This window comes from Hemiscyllium ocellatum, chromosome 35, assembly GCF_020745735.1.
Source record: "Hemiscyllium ocellatum isolate sHemOce1 chromosome 35, sHemOce1.pat.X.cur, whole genome shotgun sequence".
Lineage (NCBI taxonomy): Eukaryota > Metazoa > Chordata > Chondrichthyes > Orectolobiformes > Hemiscylliidae > Hemiscyllium > Hemiscyllium ocellatum.
The window spans coordinates 7,429,796-7,449,949 of NC_083435.1; the positions used below are offsets into that span (position 1 = coordinate 7,429,796).

Below are 20,154 nucleotides of genomic sequence, written 5' to 3' on the forward strand. Positions count from 1 at the left end.
AGGGAACAAACACCTTCCACTGGGAGATGGGCATCAGGGGGTGGAATGGAAGCAGGAACCTGGTGAGATTATAATCAGGAGGGCAGTGATCCTGAACACAGTGAGAGAGCTGGGGGAGGGCCACTGCTAGTTCCTAATGGACAAGGAGGCAAAGTATTGGAGAGTTAGCCTGACACCTGTCATGGGGACACTGTTGGAATTGATGACTCAAGTGGTTCGAGCTGTGTACCTGAAACCCTGCAGATAGTGAGGCAGAGGCAGCAGGGGATTGTGAATGGGAAAGACGGTTTCGACAGTGTCTTCCAATTAGTGGAAGGTGTACATTGGGCTGTGGGTAAAGGGGAGTTCACTGACTCACTGTACCTGGATTAGACTGAATGCTGATTTTATTTTGATTTAATTCTTGTCAGATGTACCTGAGTACAATGAAAGCTTTGGTTTTGTGTGCAGTATGGGTAGATTACAGCACACAAAGATCACAGAGTGAGGGAACATAGTGAGGTGGGTAAATGTACAGCTCCTCAGATGCTGCCTGACCTGCTGTGCTTTTCCAGCCCCACTCTAATCTAGACTCAGATTTCCAGCATCTTCTGTCCTCACTTTGGCCAAATTTCCCTCTGTAGAGAAGGTGCTCAGAAAGCGAGATGGTGATTAGATTCGAAACATGAGAGGCCTTTGACTGAGGCAACACACACATCCTGGGACAGACGGAACAAAGACACACATGAGAATTCCTCAAGGCATGACATTCTAACCAGACCTCCATCAATAAACACATCAACTCCGACCACCATCGAGCTTCCCTTGAAGAAAAGAACCGGAAATGACATCACCCACCTTCAGAAACCAAGCCCGATGAATAGACATCCCACCAGCGCTTCACCAGGGACTCTCACTGATGACATTACGTAGTCATGGTGACGAAACATCTGAAAACAAACCTTCCAGCTCACTGAGCGAACTAACATACATATGAGAGGACCAATCAGCAGGCTATTCCCAGCGGGGAAGAAGCTGTTGTTGACCCTTTTGGCACTAACCTTTCACCTTTAAATCTCCGGTGTGACTGAAGAAGTTGGAAGTGATGATAACTGGGATGGGAGGGCTCTTTGATATTGGCTGCCTTTTCCCAGAGATGGGAAGTGTAGATGGAGTCAATGGATGGGTGGGTGGTTTGTGGGAGGGTCTGGGCTATATCCACAACTGGGGTCACCTCAATGTGGTTGAGACTGAGCGCAGCTCATGATAAAGGGCTAAGGCATATAGGGCAAGGGGGAAATCAATGAGGTACACTGTCAAAACAAGTAACAATGGTATTCTTCAGTGAGAGCAGCCTCATGGGTGAGACCGATCTGGAATAACGTGGACAGTTTCTGTGTTGAAGGGAGAATGTAAATGTATTGGAGGAGGCTGTGAGACTGACACCTGGAATGAGCAGGGTGTTTTCTGAGCATCGCTTGTTCAGGGTGAACTTGCTTTCACTGAGAGTGAGAGGCGAGTCCTGCTTTGGGTCCAGACAAAGGTCCGTTAGTGAATGGGAGGAGAAGGAGGTTATCAAGATGGAACCCAACCCCTCCTTCCCTGAGAATTGGAAAGCCCTTCATCCCAACCCTGGTCAGATTGACCGTGATGAGTGTGTATTTCCATTCACTGACCACCCCTTCCTGAAGAACAGGATTCTGCAAGTGCCTTTCTAGAAAAGAGGAAGGAAGTCACAAGCCGAGCCATCTTGGACATGAATAATTTCTCATCATGGAGCCGTGTTAGTCTGAGTTAGCCTGACACATTCCCAGAGTGCATCTGTCTGAGGCACAGTGGGTGAGAGTTTCTCATTCACACACCATTCCCCATGACAGAACAGGGTGCGGTGGCAATTCCTTTTGGTTAGAATTGAAATTTAAATTTCTGAAAGTGTTTGGCCAAACAGTGGGGTAACTGGGGTTGGTGTGAGCTGTGCTCAGCTGAGAATGGTGTGTCTACAGAGATGGCTGGGAACCGATGGAATCAGTCAGGAAAACAGGCTGTGCCTGACGGTCAGATTCTCACAGGCTGACTCCATTGACAGGAACGTTTGATTTCCTGTGAGCACAAAGATGGTGGGCATGGTCCCCTGTTTTATAATATCACGTGTAAATATTTCACATTGCATAGGGTCCACTCTATTCATGTCTGCGTCAACTGAGTTTGATGAGAGCATCAAATGTTGTACATAAAGTGTTTTATCAGTTCCCTGGAAAAGGATAAAATTACAGGGAAAGAAAGGGTTAACTCCCAAACAAGAGTTAATCCATGAGTTGCAGCTTTACTGAATCTCCTTCAAGACATAGAAAGCATTTAAGTATTGTCTGTCCTGTCGAATGTTTAAATGTTTCCCTTTGAAAAACTTCTACTCTCTTGTGAACATGTGAGCCGTTCTGACATTGAGCGCTGTCTGTCTGTGGTTGTGGCTCAGAGATTTGGAATAAGTGTTTTGCTTTCTTAAACACACCACATACTTTGAACTTTTAAACAATTCTCACATTTGGCCTGAGTGCTTTTACAACAAACTCACTAATTTATCATCTTCCAAAAACCCACCCTGCCAGCCTGTTTGTGACACAGTTGATATGGTTTAGTGACACCGGATTGCAAATTGAATATTTCTCAGTGTTTTATTGAGAACCGATCTGGGAGGGAGAGTACTGATTCATCCATCCACACTTAGATGTTACCTTCCTGTCACTGTTTAGAGGAATTTGGCCATTTCATAAACATGGGGCATAGAATAATACAGAGCAAGAACACATTCTTTAGCTCAATATCTCTGCCCCAATTATGATGCTCATCTAAACTAATCCCATCTGCCTGTACATGTCCCATATCCCGCTGTTTCTGCCTGTTTCCTGTGTCTGCTCAAATATCTCTAAACTGTTGCTATCGTATTTTTTTCTGTCATCTCCCCTGACAGTGCATGTCAGGCACCTACTGCACTCTGTCTGAAACCCCATCCTCACACACTTGCTTTAATCTTCTGGTTCCTGCAGTGATGTGTGGGAGACTGGAGAGGTGCACATTGGAGATGAGCTGTGTACAATGTGAACTCTTTGAAACAGATCCAATTCTAATGGCTCATCAGGAGAGATGCTGAGAGGCAGGTGGTCCTAACCAGGCTGGACAGGATGTGTAACTACAGTCCCAGAATTAGGGGATGGCCATTTCAGACAGAGATGGGGAGAAATGCCTCTGTGCGGTAAGTGGGAGAAACATTAGCGAGTTTATTTGTTCAAGTATTTTCAATTTGACATCCACATCTCATTGAAAGATACAGGAGGATTATGGGTAGGTCACGTGAACAATCTCTTGTTAATTTCTTCTCTCAAACTCTGGATTCCCTCTCTCAGATTCCCAATCTCCGCTCCCAACAAGATTACCAAGTTCCGGTTTTGTTATCTCATATTTACAATCTCCCAATCCCATAAATTTGCCCAGCTGAAAACTGTCTATCCCAAATTCCCAATGTGATAATTAATCACACAGTCAGTTATAACAGAGTAGAAAGTGTATCCTCTCATTTAAACACTGTCCAGGAACATCTCCAAACCCAAACCAATATACAACAGCCAGAAGGAAACATTAGATACTCTTCAAATAATTTTATTAATTCCTCTTTATGTTTGCAGACATAAATATTAATATAAATAATATAAATACAACCATTGATAAATAGAATTAAATAATAACTTATCTCAATCTGAAATATCTTAACATTGACAATATCATTGTCACTAACAGACACCTATAGAACAGATGTTACAGTGTTACATAAACACTCAGGTTGGTCGATGAACTGCAATTCAATTTCAGTGGTCCCTCATTCGAGATAGAGAATCTCTCGGTGTGCAGAGCCAATCAGGTGTATTACTGGGATCTTACTGTGCATTACCCAGTCTGAAGGGTGACCAATGGAGAGTACAAGGTACAAAGGGAAGGTAACATTTCCATGAAGGAACAATCTCAACCATTCCCCTTGGATCAGAGCAGCAAAGAATCCCCTCCAACATTGACGAGGACAAAGCTGGAGGAGCACAATATAGTCCCATCAGGTTAGGCCCAGGCCAACATTGAGGGAGCCAGCCTCTTAGTGTTCGCTGAGTGTTCTGTCACCATCTTAACTGCAGGGCTGACCATATGGACTCAAGGGAGGGAAGATTCTGTGAAGATTTGACCAATCACATTGTCGAGGTAGAAAGGCAATGCCCTGCTGAGAAGGTGCTTTGGCATTCCTCACCCAACAGCCAACGCAATGAACTTGCTTCATGTTTCACAAAGATAGCAGTGATCCTTTGGAATGGAAATCAATAATGAGGAATAGACCATCCTCTTCAAGGAGCAGTACCTGGTCTCAGGGAATAACCAGTCTGAATATCAGACCCAGGATCCTGGAGTTCTTTTTAACTCCAGGGATAGACAAATGGATTTCTACCTGAGGAGGACTAATTCAAATAAAGTGAGGAACAGAAAACACAATTTAAATATGAAATAAATTATACGATCTGTGAGGATTTGTGTTCATGACAATCAGAAACAGCAGATTTGGAATGCAATTTCTGAACAACTCCCTTCACATTGTTCCAACCACATTCATTCATTGAACAGGATCAGTGTTACACAGCAGTGAGTCACCTCCACCTGGGCCCAGTGTTAAAGGGATGTTAGAAGCAGGGACATTATAGTGACAGGTGGAGGCCATTCGGTCCCTCAAGCCTAGATGTTAGCTGGAGGCAAGCACAGATTCCCTGACCAATCCCATTCTGTGTTTTGTACAAAGCTGGAATTGCAACACTGGATATTTACTCTGATACATCACTGCACCAGCCAATCCTCAAAGCCACACACATCTGACACCTTCTGTTGTTGGAAACTCTTGAAATCAAATCCAAGAGAAATGAATCTAGTTTGTACACAAGTAACAATAAGAAGACAATGTGTCTTTGTCAGTTTGCACTGAATTTCAATGTGAAATTCTTGATCAGTCATTGATAATCAATCTGCATGTCCCGGGAGAATTAGACAGCAAATATTCCAAAGAAAGTCTTCCCTTCGGTTGTGTCGACATATCCCGTTGTCTCCTCGTTAACCCTGGAGAAGATCTGATCTCCCTCCAGGAACTCAAAGATGGCTCCCTGGTAGGAGGTTTTGTACCAGGGCTCCTTGCGTTGGTGAGAGTGGCAGGCGGATTTGGTGGCTTTCAGTAGGATGGCTTCCTCGGGATAACTTGGCGACAGCTTGGTGAGTTCGTGGCTCAGGTAGACGGCCTGGGGCTGACACTCCATGCTGTGGAAGACCACCTGGGTGTAGACAAAGTACTGTCCAGGCCTCTTGATGATGAGACGGTTGTCCCTGAACTCCAGCCCCTCGGTGAAGGTGGAGTCACTCTCATTCTGCCAAATCACGGTCCCTCCTTTGCTGGTTGGGGAAGCTGAGGGGGTAGGGGTGGGAGAGAGAGAGAGAAGACATCATGAGGATCAAACAAAGAGAAATAACTAGCCCGCATTGACGTAGCACCAGACATAGCTTGTGGATATGGTAAAGCACTTTACAACCAATGAGATGTTATTGAGGGAGTAATTGTGCTATTTCAGGAAATGGAGCCACCACTTTGTGCACAGTAAGATCCCACGATTTACAATGGGAGAGAAACTGGACGGTCTACATCTTAATTGTAAACTGAGCTCCCTTGTCACCCTGACCCAGAGAGAGGCCGCTCACAGGAGGATTTCATCTCTGATGCCTGTGCTGCTGTCTCTGTGTTCAGATGAACCAATTCACACCACAGCCCCTTCTCTTTGTCCAGGGCCCTGTTATCTCCCACCCTCCTCCTCCAGGGCTCTCTCCACACTGTATTATTGATAAAGAGAGTTAGCATCTTCCCAATCCACCCCTGCCCCCTCCCAGCTGCTGTGGCCTATTCTCTAGAGGATGCTGTCACATTGAGAACAGTTCCGTACCTGTCAGGTGAGCTGCGATTCTCGGCCGGGGGTCACTCCCCACCTGCTGCAGGAGTCGAGGCAAACCTGGGAAATGGAAAAGAGAGAAACTCAGACCCTGCTGGGTCACCCACAGAGCACAGACTGACAGGCACAGGGAGAGGGAGGTGTGGGGGGTGAAGAAGGGACAGATAGACAGGTGGGCTCATGAGAGAGAAGAGTGAAAGATGAAACACATCTCTGCAGGAAGGAACAGACTTAAGGTTTCGAGTCTGATATCACTACAAACTGAAAGATAATTCTCAAAAGACAGACGATGACTCCGGAGAATGGACATCAAAATAACTGAAGAAAGAAAGTAACAGAACGATACTGTCCTGGAAATGGCAGCCATGAGAAGACAGAAATATTAGTAACGATTGACACAAAGTCAGAGGTTAACCCGAGATAGACGTTGATAACAGAATATGATGGACTGACCCTGACAGCACTTACCGCTGGTCTGAGCAGCTGTTGTCAGTGAGGGATGGGAGACTTCCAGCTTTAATCCTGAATCCTGAGGAAATGAAACAAGGGCAGACGTTAAGATGTGAAATTCTCTCGAATTTCCGCTGCAGCTGACAGGAGTCGGGGTACAACCCAGGGCTGCAGCTGGGTGGGCTGGATGTTCTGTTAGCTGGCTGTCTTTACTGAACAGGTTCAACACATGGGAGGCAGTTACTGTACTGTGGAGAGACACAGCATTGTGGAGAGATACAGCATTGTGGAGAGATACTGTACTGTCAGGAGACACTGTATTGTAGGGAGACACTGTACAGTGAAACGACTGAGTACAGAGAGACCACTTTGTCCAGTCTCTATACCGTACAGCGAATGTACTGTGCAGAGACACTGTATTGGACATTACTGAACACACTGACATTGATTCAGAGACAGTCTAGTGGACAGTCTATTTCACAGAGACACGATATTGTCCAGCGGCCCGGTGTTGGACAGAAACACCATGTTCTCCAGGCGGTGGGAGACACTAACCCGATGGGAGCTCCCTGTGGTGTAGACTGTCCCGGACAGACAGACTCCCCCTGGAGAGGCGGAGTGACCCAGCCAGCCTATTCCCCACCCCCCACTGTGTACAGACCCACGCTGAGCCCATGCAGACTGGCTGAGTGACCCCTACCCACCCCCCTGTCACTCTCAGGCTGACAGCTGCCAGTCTCTCCCTGCCTTTGAGTAGCGCCGGCAGCACAGACTGAGAGAGGCGCCTTGATCCGGCGGCTCCCATAGACCAGGGAGCAGTTCCCCAACAGTTCCCACAGCTCAGGGTGGGCACTGAGCAGGGATCCCCGGGGGGGAAACCCGCTCTGGCTGTTGGAGAGAGTGCAGTGAAAGGGCCCGGGTCTGACTGAAGCCCCTGGGGACCAGTTTGCTGGAAACGCTGCAGAGTTACAGCAGGAACTGAGAGTGAAACCCCTTTTCGCAGCTTGAAGGGTCCGCTTCCAGACAGGTCCCTGTCCCAGAGCAATGCAAGCGGCTAGGGGAAGGTGGGCGCTACTCTCCAACAACAGCCCCCTCCCCAAGGCTGATCCTCACCTGGTTTGTAGGGAGCACTCCAAACTGAAGCAGGAGGAGAGAGGTAGAAAGCAGCAACAAGCCGAGGACAGCGAGTGCACACAGAGTCCGCCAGAAACAGCTTGTGTTGGAGCCGGACTCCCTGATGGGCAGCAGCCCCCCATTCTCCAGCTCCAAGAACCTGGCTTCAGTCTTCATGCTGTCAGGGGGCAGAGGGAACTCTCTGGGACAGCCTCTCTCGGGTCCACTCAGGCTCTGGATGAGTCTCTCTGTCTCTGTCTCTCTCTCTCTGGGAGGGAGCTGCCTGCTCTATAACTGCTGCTGCTCACTAACAGCTCTTTATAACCAGCTACTGCTGCCTGTGATGCAATGGAGTGGGAAATGCCCAGGCAGAAACAGCAGCGATTGGAAAGCGATCACTCTCCACATCGAATGTGGGACTGGCTCTGTCTAACTCTCACCCAACCTGGAACGACAGCAGTTTCTCCCCAAACCGGGAAATCCTGTCCCGAACCAAAAGTGGGCCCCAGCAATCCCCCCCAGTCTCTCCATGTATCCCCCCCATGGGCTCCTGGCTCTCACTGGGAACAATGACAGAGGGAGGAGATAGAGAGATGGAGGGAGAGCACAGCACTCACTTTATTACAGAAATAATCCGCTTCTCTCATAGTGTGGGGCAGACCCACCGACAGTGGGGAACGAATTAAATTAGAGAAAGATCAAAGCTGAACAAAACCATACCATGCAAAAAGATGTGAGACTGGTCAGATGGTGGGACCGAACCGAAAGCTGCAGAAAAGTGAAAGGCGAACAGATTTCTCAGGTGGTCAAAATGAGACTCTCTGAGCAAACTAACGGAAGTTCCTGTGTCATTGAACAGCAGCAGAGCGAGGGCCGTCAGTGCTGCTCACCCAGAGAGTGAGAATGGGGAGTTCAACACACAGAATAAGGCCATGGAACAATAACACAGCAGGTATTCACCTTCCATCTTCACTGTGGAGGGAACAAACACCTTCCACTGGGAGATGGGCATCAGGGGGTGGAATGGATGCAGGAACCTGGTGAGATTATAATCAGGAGGGCAGTGATCCTGAACACAGTGAGAGAGCTGGGGGAGGGCCACTGCTAGTTCCTAATGGACAAGGAGGCAAAGTATTGGAGAGTTAGCCTGACACCTGTCATGGGGACACTGATGGAATTGATGACATAAGTGGTTCGAGCTGTGTACCTGAAACCCTGCAGATAGTGAGGCAGAGGCAGCAGGGGATTGTGAATGGGAAAGACGGTTTAGGCAGTGTCTTCCAATTAGTGGAAGGTGTACATTGGGCTGTGGGTAAAGGGGAGGGCCCTGACGCACTGTACCTGGATTAGACAGAATGCTGATTTAGGTTGTTTTGATTAATTCTTGTCAGATGTACCTGTGTACACTGAAAGCTTTGGTTTTGTGTGCAGTATGGGCAGATTGCACCACACAAAGATCACAGAGTGAGGGAACATAGTGAGGTGGGTAAATGTATAGCTCCTCAGATGCTGCCTGACCTGCTGTGCTTTTCCAGCCCCACTCTAATCTAGACTCGGATTTCCAGCATCTGCAGTCCCCACTTTGGCCAAATTTCCCTCTGTACAGAAGGTGCTCAGAAAGCGAGATGGTCATTAGATTTGAAACATGAGAGGCCTTTGACTGAGACAACACACACATCCTGGGACAGACGGAACAAAGACACACATGAGAATTCCTCAAGGCATGACATTCTAACCAGACCTCCATCAATAAACACATCAACTTCGGCCCCCATCCAGCTTCCCTTGAAGAAGAGAACAGGAAATGACATCACCCACCTCCAGAAACAAAGCTGGATAAATAGACATACCACCTGCGCTTCACCAGAGACTCTCACTGATGACATTACGTAGTCATGGTGACGAAACATCTGAAAACAAACCTTCCAGCTCACTGAGCGAACTAACATACATATGAGAGGACCAATCAGCAGGCTATTCCCAACGGGGAAGAAGCTGTTGTTGACCCTTTTGGCACTAACCTTTCACCTTTAAATCCCCGGTGTGACTGAAGAAGTTGGAAGTGATGATAACTGGGATGGGAGGGCTCTTTGATATTGGCTGCCTTTTCCCAGAGATGAGAAGTGTAGATGGAGTCAATGGATGGATGGGTGGTTTGTGGGAGGGTCTGGGCTATATCCACAACTGGGGTCACCTCAATGTGGTTGAGACTGACCGCAGCTCATGATAAAGGGCTAAGGCATATAGGGCAAGGGGGGAAATCAATGAGGTACACTGTCAAAACAAGTAACAATGGTATTCTTCAGTGAGACCGGCCTCATGGGTGAGACCGATCTGGAATAACGTGGACAGTTTCAGTCTCTGTATTGAAGGGAGAATGTAAATTTTGTTTTATTTCAAAATATACTTTATTCATAGAAATAAATCTTTGGTACCTGTACAATTTGTCATGTCGATCATAGATATATACATTGCATGGCTGAACATTACAAAGAACAGACTGAATTAATCGAATTTACAGTTATCCTATTTACAATTCCCTTTATTAACCATCCAGTCTCTTATTCTTTATCTGTGGCTTCAGCGGAACCCACCTAGTGAGTGGGTGCCCAGTTATACGATAGCAAAGGAACCTTCTTTAACTCCCAGATTATGGGGTTACCATTGTCCATTTGACTGTCCTGTCTCTGGGGTAGCTGTCTGCATCCCCATGGTGAGCATGAACTCCTGGACCTTCGTTGGGCTGAGGTAGCTATCCAGCTCCTCACTGGGGTCATTTACCCGCTCTGGTGACATTGAGCCAAGGCAAGGGTCCGTACCGTCCAGTTCTGTGTCTGACAATGGGACTGTCAGTGGATCACAGCTTTCGGTTACCTGTAGTCGTGGGGCAGTGGGTACCCCCTGGTTCTCACTGGGTGGAGGGTGGACTTCGGGGGGTCTGTTGTTTCCCGGTTGGGAGTAAATGCCCTCCTCTTTATCTACGGTGCTCTGTCTCTTCTTCTGGTGGTGATGACCTGCTTTGCGCCCGTCTTCCCCATCCGAAGCGCTGTCTGTCTCTCCCTCGTGCAGCTGTCTTTTCCCCCTTTGCTGGGAGGCTTTGGGGGCCTGGCAGGATTTTCTCTTCCTGTTTTTAACAGGTATCCACTCCTCTGCCTTCTCGATTACCTCCTCCTCCATTGCTTCCATCTGCTCAGCTAGAGCTAGGATCAGCTGCTGTGTCTCTCCGCTGGCTGCTGCCTCCTCCACTCCAGCCTGGTCTTCTTTCTGGGTGCCACCAGACTCTGTTTCCCTGTAAATGTATTGGAGGAGGCTGTGAGACTGACACCTGGAATGAGCAGGGTGTTTTCTGAGCATCGCTTGTTCAGGGTGAACTTGCTTTCACTGAGAGTGAGAGGCGAGTCCTGCTTTGGGTCCAGACAAAGGTCCGTTAGTGAATGGGAGGAGAAGGAGGTTATCAAGATGGAACCCAACCCCTCCTTCCCTGAGAATTGGAAAGCCCTTCATCCCAACCCTGGTCAGATTGACCGTGATGAGTGTGTATTTCCATTCACTGACCACCCCTTCCTGAAGAACAGGATTCTGCAAGTGCCTTTCTAGAAAAGAGGAAGGAAGTCACAAGCCGAGCCATCTTGGACATGAATAATTTCTCATCATGGAGCCGTGTTAGTCTGAGTTAGCCTGACACATTCCCAGAGTGCATCTGTCTGAGGCACAGTGGATGGTAGTTTCTCATTCACACACCATTCCCCATGACAGAACAGGGTGCGGTGGCAATTCCTTTTGGTTAGAATTGAAATTTAAATTTCTGAAAGTGTTTGGCCAAACAGTGGGGTAACTGGGGTTGGTGTGAGCTGTGCTCAGCTGAGAATGGTGTGTCTACAGAGATGGCTGGGAACCGATGGAATCAGTCAGGAAAACAGGCTGTGCCTGACGGTCAGATTCTCACAGGCTGACTCCATTGTCAGGAACGTTTGATTTCCTGTGAGCACAAAGATGGTGGGCATGGTCCCCTGTTTTATAATATCACGTGTAAATATTTCACATTGCATAGGGTCCAACCTATTCATGTCTGTTCCAACTGAGTTTGATGAGAGCATCAAATGTTGTACATAAAGTGTTTTATCAGTTCCCTGGAAAAGAACAAAGATACAGGTAAAGAAAGGGTTAACTCCCAAACAAGAGTTAATCCATGAGCTGCTGCTTTACTGCATCTCCTTCAAGACATAGAAAGAATTTAAGTATTGGCTGTCCATTCGGCTGATTAAATGTTTCCCTTTGAGAAAACTTCTACTCTCTTGTGAACATGTGAGTCGTTCTGACATTGAGCGCTGTCTGTCTGTGGTTGTGGCTCAGAGATTTGGAATAAGTGTTTTGCTTTCTTAAATAAACCACATACTTTGAACTTTTAAACAATTCTCACATTTGGCCTGAGTGCTTTTACAACAAACTCACTAATTTATCATCTTCCAAAACCCCACCCTGCCAGCCTGTTTGTGACACAGTTGATATGGTTTAGTGACACTGGATTGCAAATTGAATATTTCTCAGTGTTTTATTGAGAACCGATCTGGGAGGGAGAGTACTGATTCTTCCTTCCACACTTAGACGTTACCTTCCTGTCTCTGTTTAGAGGAATTTGGGCATTTTATAAACAGGGGGCATAGAATAATACAGAGCAAGAACACATTCTTTAGCTCAATATCTCTGCGCCAATTATGATGCTCATCTAAACTAATCCCATCTGCCTGTACATGTCCCATATCCCGCTGTTTCTGCCTGTTTCCTGTGTCTGCTCAAATATCTCTAAACTGTTGCTATCGTATTTGCTCCTGTCATCTCCCCTGGCAGTGCATGTCAGGCACCTACTGCACTCTGTCTGAAACCCCATCCTCACACGCTTGCTTTAATCCTCTGGTTCCTGCAGTGATGTGTGGGAGACTGGAGAGGTGCACATTGGAGTTGAGCTGTGTACAATGTGAACTCTTTGAAACAGATCCAATTCTAATGGCTCATCAGGAGAGATGCTGAGAGGCAGGTGGTCCTAACCAGGCTGGACAGGATGTGTAACTACAGTCCCAGAATTAGGGGATGGCCATTTCAGACAGAGATGGGGAGAAATGGGAAGACGTTAATTTCTTCTCTCAAACTCTGGATTCCCTCTCTCAGATTCCCAATCTCCTCATCCAACAAGATTACCAAGATCCGGTTTTGTTATCTCATATTTACAATCTCTCAATCCCATAAATGTGCCCAGCTCAAAACTCTCTCTCCCAAATTCCCAATGTGATAATTAATCAAACAGTCAGTTGTAACAGCGTAGAAAGTGTACCCTCTCATTTAAACACTGCCCAGGAACATCTCCAAACCCAAACCAATATACAACAGCCAGAAGGAAACATTAGATACTCTTCAAATAATTTTAATAATTCCTCTTTATGTTTGCAGACATAAATATTAATATAAATAATATAAATAATATAAATACAACCATTGATAAATAGAATTAAATAATATCTTATCTTAATCTGAAATATCTTAACATTGACAATATCATTGTCACTAACAGACACCTATAGAACAGATGTTACAGTGTTACATAAACACTCAGGTTGGTCGATGAACTGCAATTCAATTTCAGTGGTCCCTCATTCGAGATAGAGAATCTCACGGTGTGCAGAGCCAATCAGGTGTATTACTGGGATCTTACTGTGCATTACCCAGTCTGAAGGGTGACCAATGGAGAGTACAAGGTACAAAGGGAAGCTGACATTTCCATGAAGGAACAATCTCAACCATTCCCCTTGGATCAGAGCAGCAAAGAATCCCCTCCAACATTGACGAGGACGAAGCTGGAGGAGCACAATATAGTCCCATCAGGTTAGGCCCAGGCCAACATTGAGGGAGCCAACTCTTAGTGTTCGCTGAGTGTTCTGTCCCCATTTTAACTGCAGGGCTGACCATATGGACTCAAGGGAGGGAGGAGTCTGTGAAGATTTGACCAATCACATTGTCGAGGTAGAAAGCCAATGCCCTGCTGAGAAGGTGCTTTGGCATTCCTCACCCAACAGCCAACTCAATGAACTTGCTTCATTTTTCACAAAGACAGCAGTGATCCTTTGGAATGGAAATCAATAATGAGGAATAGATCATCCTCTTCAAGGAGCAGTACCTGGTCTCAGGGAATAACCAGTCTGAATATCAGACCCAGGATCCCGGAGGTCTTTTTAACTCCAGGGTTAGACAAATGGATTTCTACCTGAAGAGGACAAATTCAAATAAAGTGAGCAACAGAAAACACAATTTAAATATGAAATAAATTACACGATCTGCGAGGCTTTGTGTTCACGGCAATCAGAAACAGCAGATTAGGAATGCAATTTCTGAACAACTCCCTTCACATTGTTCCAACCACATTCACTCATCCAACAGGATCAGTGTTACACAGCAGTGAGTCACCTCCACCTGGGCCCAGTGTTAAAGGGATGTTAGAAGCAGGGACATTATAGTGACAGGTGGAGGCCATTCGGTCCCTCAAGCCTAGATGTTAGCTGGAGGCAAGCACAGATTCCCTGACCAACCCCATTCTGTGTTTTGTACAAAGCTGGAATTGCAACACTGGATATTTACTCTGATACTTCACTGCACCAGCCAATCCTCAAAGCCACACACATCGGACACCTTCTGTTGTTGGAAACTCTTGAAATCAAATCCAAGAGAAATGAATCTAGTTTGTATACAAGTAACAATAAGAAGACAATGTGTCTTTGTCAGTTTGCACAGAATTTCAATGTGAAATTCTTGATCAGTCATTGATAATCAATCTGCAGGTCCCGGGAGAATTAGACAGCAAATATTCCAAAGAAAGTCTTCCCTTCGGTTGTGTCTACATATCCCGTTGTCTCCTCGTTAACCCTGGAGAAGATCTGATCTCCCTCCAGGAACTCAAAGATGGCTCCCTGGTAGGAGGTTTTGTACCAGGGCTCCTTGCGTTGGTGAGAGTGGCAGGCGGATTTGGTGGCTTTCAGTAGGATGGCTTCCTCGGGATAACTTGGCGACAGCTTGGTGAGTTCGTGGCTCAGGTAGACGGCCTGGGGCTGACACTCCATGCTGTGGAAGACCACCTGGGTGTAGACAAAGTACTGTCCAGGCCTCTTGATGATGAGACGGTTGTCCCTGAACTCCAGCCCCTCGGTGAAGGTGGAGTCACTCTCATTCTGCCAAATCACGGTCCCTCCTTTGCTGGTTGGGGAAGCTGAGGGGGTAGGGGTGGGAGAGAGAGAGAGAAGACATCATGAGGATCAAACCAAGAGAAATAACTAGCCCGCATTGATGTAGCACCAGGCATGGTTTGTGGATATGGTAACGCACCTTACAACCAATGAGGTGTTATTGAGGGAGTAATTGTGCTATTTCAGGAAAAGGAGCCACTACTTTGTGCACAGTCAGATCCCACGATTTACCATGGGAGAGAAACTGGACGGTCTACATCTTAATTGTAAACTAAGCTCCCTTGTCACCCTGACCCAGAGAGAGGCCGGTCACAGGAGGCTTTCATCTCTGATGCCTGTGCTGCTGTCTCTGTGTTCAGATGAACCAATTCACACCACAGCCCCTTCTCTTTGCCCAGGGTCCTGTTATCTCCCACCCTCCTCCTCCAGGGCTCTCTCCACACTGCATTATTGAGAACGAGAGTTAGCATCTTCCCAATCCACCCCTGCCCCCTCCCAGCTGCTGTGGCCTATTCTCTAGAGGATGCTGTCACATTGAGAACAGTTCCGTACCTGTCAGGTGAGCTGCGATTCTCGGCCGGGGGTCACTCCCCACCTGCTGCAGGAGTCGAGGCAAACCTGGGAAATGGAAAAGAGAGAAACTCAGACCCTGCTGGGTCACCCACAGAGCACAGACTGACAGACACAGAGAGAGGGGGGGTGGGTGGGGGTGAAGAAGGGACAGATAGACAGGTGGGCTCATGAGAGAGAAGAGTGAAAGATGAAACACATCTCTGCAGGAAGAAACAGGTTTCGAGTCTGTTATCACTACAAACTGAAAGATAATTCTCAAAAGACAGACGATGACTCCGGAGAATGGACATCAAAATAACTGAAGAAAGAAAGTAACAGAACGATACTGTACTGGAAATGGCAGCCATGAGAAGACAGAAATATTAGTAAAGTTTGACACAAAGTCAGGGGTTAACCCGAGATAGACGTTGATAACAGAATATGATGGACTGACCCTGACAGCACTTACCGCTGGTCTGAGCAGCTGTTGTCAGTGAGGGATGGGAGACTTCCAGCTTTAACCCTGAATCCTGAGGAAATGAAACAAGGGCAGACGTTAAGATGTGAAATTCTCTCGAATTTCCGCTGCAGCTGACAGGAGTCGGGGTACAACCCAGGGCTGCAGCTGGGTGGGCTGGATGGTCTGTTAGCTGGCTGTCTTTACTGAACAGGTTCAACACATGGGAGGCAGTTACTGTACTGTGGAGAGACACAGCATTGTGGAGAGACACAGCATTGTGGAGAGATACTGTCCTGTCAGGAGATACTGTATTGTAGAGAGACACAGCATTGTGGAGAGACACAGTACTGTGGAGAGACACAGCATTGTGGAGAGACACTGTACTGTCAGGAGACACTGTATTGTAGGGAGACACTGTACAGTGAAACGACTGAGTACAGAGAGACCACTTTGTCCAGTCTCTATACCGTACAGCGAATGTACTGTGCAGAGACACTGTATTGGACATTACTGAACACACTGACATTGATTCAGAGACAGTCTAGTGGACAGTCTATTTCACAGAGACACGATATTGTCCAGCGACCCGGTGTTGGACAGAAACACCATGTTCTCCAGGCGGTGGGAGACACTAACCCGATGGGAGCCCCCTCCCCAAGGCTGATCCTCACCTGGTTTGTAGGGAGCACTCCAAACTGAAGCAGGAGGAGAGAGGTAGAAAGCAGCAACAAGCCGAGGACAGCGAGTGCACACAGAGTCCGCCAGAAACAGCTTGTGTTGGAGCCGGACTCCCTGATGGGCAGCAGCCCCCCATTCTCCAGCTCCAAGAACCTGGCTTCAGTCTTCATGCTGTCAGGGGGCAGAGGGAACTCTCTGGGACAGCCTCTCTCGGGTCCACTCAGGCTCTGGATGAGTCTCTCTGTCTCTGTCTCTCTCTCTCTGGGAGGGAGCTGCCTGCTCTATAACTGCTGCTGCTCACTGACAGCTCTTTATAACCAGCTACTGCTGCCTGTGATGAAATGGAGTGGGAAATCCCCAGGCAGAAACAGCAGCGATTGGAAAGCGATCACTCTCCACATCGAATGTGGGACTGGCTCTGTCTAACTCTCACCCAACGTGGAACGACAGCAGTTTCTCCCCAAACCGGGAAATCCTGTCCCTAACCAAAAGTGGGTCCCAGCAATTCCCCCCAGTCTCTCCATGTATCCCCCATGGGCTCATATCTTGGGCAGGTGAGGGAAGGGACGTTTTATTCTTATTTCAAGAAAATGCTTTCTTCAAAAATGCTCATTACCTGCATGCACAGTCATTGAAGGAGCTGTGCTGTGTACATTAACAAATGCAGAATCAAACAAACATTGAGGTTTGATTCTATGCAACAGACAACCCGAAGGTCATTTGTTATTTGGACCTGGTTGTATTTATATACAGTTGATGCACCTGGACGACCCAGCAATGGGCCCCCATTTCCCTTCAGCAGGAAGCCCTCAGACAGTGGTCTTTCCCCACTGCCCTTTGGCAGCAGTTGCCCTCACCTTGAGTGCGTCCCTCAGCACATAGTCCGGGACCTTGGAATGTGCCAGTCTGTCACACTCGGTCAGGGTCACCTCCTTGTTCTGGAAGAACAACACACCTCAGGCACGCCAAAGAGAAAGAACAGAACTAAATCACCTGCATTTGTGTAGCACCTTTCACAACATCAGGAAATCCTTTGGTGTATAGACACTGTTGTAATGCAGTGAAACAGCAGAAAACCTCATTATTTGTTGATGGGGACATACTAGCCTTCCAATATTGGCAGAATCAAGTAGCCAATTCGGTGGATGTGATTGATAAACCAAACTTCCTGATTGAGAACTCCAGACCAACCACGTTTCTATGCAATGGTCAGGTGGCTGAGGCTAACAACTGGGGTACAAACTATTTAACATTCTGATCTCTCTCTGAAAGGGCATGTAAACTCTACACATGTCACAGAGTCATAGAGATGTACAGCATGGAAACAGACCCTTCGGTCCAACCCGTCCATGCTGACCAGATATCCCAGCCCAATCTAGTCCCACCTGCCAGCACCTGGCCCATATCCCTCCAAACCCTTCCTATTCATATACCCATCCAAATGCCTCCTAAATGTTGCAATTGTACCAGCCCCCACCACATCCTCTGGCAGCTCATTCCATACACGTACCACCCTCTGCACGAAAAAGTTGCCCCTTAGGTCTCTTTTATATCTTTCTCCTCTCACTCTAAACCTATGCCCTCTAGTTCTGGACTCCCTGATCCCAGGGAAAAGACTTTGTCTATTTATCCTATCCATGCCCCTCATAATTTTGTAAATCTCTATAAGGTCACCCCTCAGCCTCTGACACTCCAGGGAAAACAGCCCCAGCCTGTTCAGCCTCTCCCTGTAGCTCAGATCCTCCAACCCTGACAACATGTGTCTGAACTTGCATGGAATTTCCACATCGAGTCATACAGACAAAAACAGACCCTTTGGTCCAACTCATCTGTGCAGCAATGTTGCTGGGGTTGGAGGGTTTGAGCTAAAGGGAGAGGCCGAATAGGCTGGAGCTGTTTTCCCTGGAGAGTTAGTGGCTTTGTGGTGACCTGTAGGCAGGTTATAAAATCATTAGGAGCATAGATAGGGTTATTTACAGAGTCTTTTTTCAGGTTGGGGGAGTTCAGAACTAGAGGGGATAGGTTTAGCGTGAGAGAGGAAAGATGTAAAAGTCTCTGAGGGACAACTTTTTCACACAGAGTGTGGTACATATATGGAATGACCTGCCAGAGGAAGTGGTTGAGGCTGCACCAATTACAGCATTCAAAAGGCATCCAGATGGTGATACAAATAAGAAGGGTTTAGATGGATATGGGTTAAATGCTGGCAATTGGGATTAGGTTAATTGAAGATATCTGGTCAGCATGGATGAGTTGGACCGAAGGGTCTGTTTCAGTGTCATACATCCCTATGACTTTATGACCAGATGTTCTAAACTGAAGTAGTCCTATTTGCCAGCATTTGGCCCATGTCCCACTTAATGCTTCCAATCGTATATCTATCCAGACACCTTTTAAATGTTGTCATGGAACCAGCCTCCACTACTTCCTCTGGCAGCTCATTCCATACTATGTGTGTGATAAAGGTACCCTTCAGGTCCCTTCTTCTGTCTCACCTTAAACCTATGCCCTCAAGTTTTGAACTCCCCTACCCTGGGGAAAAAGAACTTGGCTCATCAACCTAACCACACCCCCCCCCCCATGATTTTATAAGCTCCTATAAGATCTCCCCTCCGCCTCCAACACTCCAAGGAGAGCAGCCCCATCTATTCACCCTCTCCCTAATAGCTCAAACCCTCCGGTCACCATAACCTCCTTGTAAATCTTTTCTCACCCTTCCCAATTGAACAAAATCCTTTCTGCCGCAGTGCGACGAGAATTGCACACAATATTCTACATGTGGCCTAACCGATGTCCTGTACTACCGCAGCGTGACCTCCTGACTCCTGCACTGAATGCGCTGAGCAATGAAAGCAATCATCTACCTGCGAATCCACTTTCAAGGAACTATGCACCTGCGCCCCTAGATTGCATTATTCAGCAGAACACCCAGGACCCAGCTGTTAACTGGGTAAATCCTGGTTTCCCTTCTCCAGTCTTCTTCTGTTTACCCATGTGGCCATGTCTTGTTGACTCTGAGTAATGTGGACATTTTCTCCCTTTCGCGCCTTCATTAACACCCGTTTGACATCTCAATCGCTCCTTCACCACCATTAGCAACCTCTGCCTTTGGCTGTGGACACCCTCACCAACTGTGCCCCTTGCACTTACACTCCCTCTGTCTCTGACTTGAAAGCCATCATTTTCTGGCCTCGTTCAGTTCAGAAGAAGAGTTAGATCAGACTCTAGACATTAACTGTTTCTCGGGGTAAAAACAATGACTGCAGATGCTGGAAACCAGATTCTGGATCAGTGGTGCTGGAAGAGCACAGCAGTTCAGGCAGCATCCAACGAGCAGCGAAATCGATGTTTCGGGCAAAAGCCCTTTCTCTTCCCACCCAAGTTTCCTATCTTCCTCCAGCCCCCTCTGTTTGGACTTCATTACCCATGCATGTTGTCCTTTGGGAACAAATTGTTATAACATGGAGAGCCAATACCTTTTCATGTTATCACTGGACTCTGGCAAGGTTCTGCCCACCCAGGATCGAGTCCCGTCACAGCGGATGGTGGGATTTGAGTTCAACAAAAATCTGGAATTAAGAGTCTAATGATAACCATGAATCCATTGTCAGGGAGACCCCATTTGGCTCACTAATGCCCTTTAGGGAAGGGAATCTGCCATACTTCACAGTCTGGCCTT

General features: G+C 47.2%; 2 protein-coding genes across 2 annotated transcripts; both read right to left on the bottom strand.

The window, feature by feature from the left end:
* Positions 1–4,469: 4,469 nt before the first annotated feature.
* LOC132832745 (tumor necrosis factor-like) lies at positions 4,470–7,850 on the bottom strand. Its single transcript, XM_060850869.1, has 4 exons — positions 7,557–7,850; positions 6,462–6,522; positions 5,988–6,053; positions 4,470–5,458 (listed from the first exon to the last, which is right to left on the bottom strand). The coding sequence occupies exons 1-4, from the start codon at positions 7,731–7,733 to the stop codon at positions 5,046–5,048; spliced, it is 717 nt and encodes a 238-aa protein (XP_060706852.1). The 5' UTR covers positions 7,734–7,850; the 3' UTR covers positions 4,470–5,045.
* A 5,203-nt stretch (positions 7,851–13,053) lies between these two features.
* LOC132832738 (tumor necrosis factor-like) lies at positions 13,054–16,753 on the bottom strand. Its single transcript, XM_060850860.1, has 4 exons — positions 16,469–16,753; positions 15,807–15,867; positions 15,338–15,403; positions 13,054–14,808 (listed from the first exon to the last, which is right to left on the bottom strand). Exons 1-4 carry the CDS (start codon positions 16,643–16,645, stop codon positions 14,396–14,398), a joined length of 717 nt encoding a protein of 238 aa, XP_060706843.1. The 5' UTR covers positions 16,646–16,753; the 3' UTR covers positions 13,054–14,395.
* Between the last annotated feature and the right edge of the window lie 3,401 nt (positions 16,754–20,154).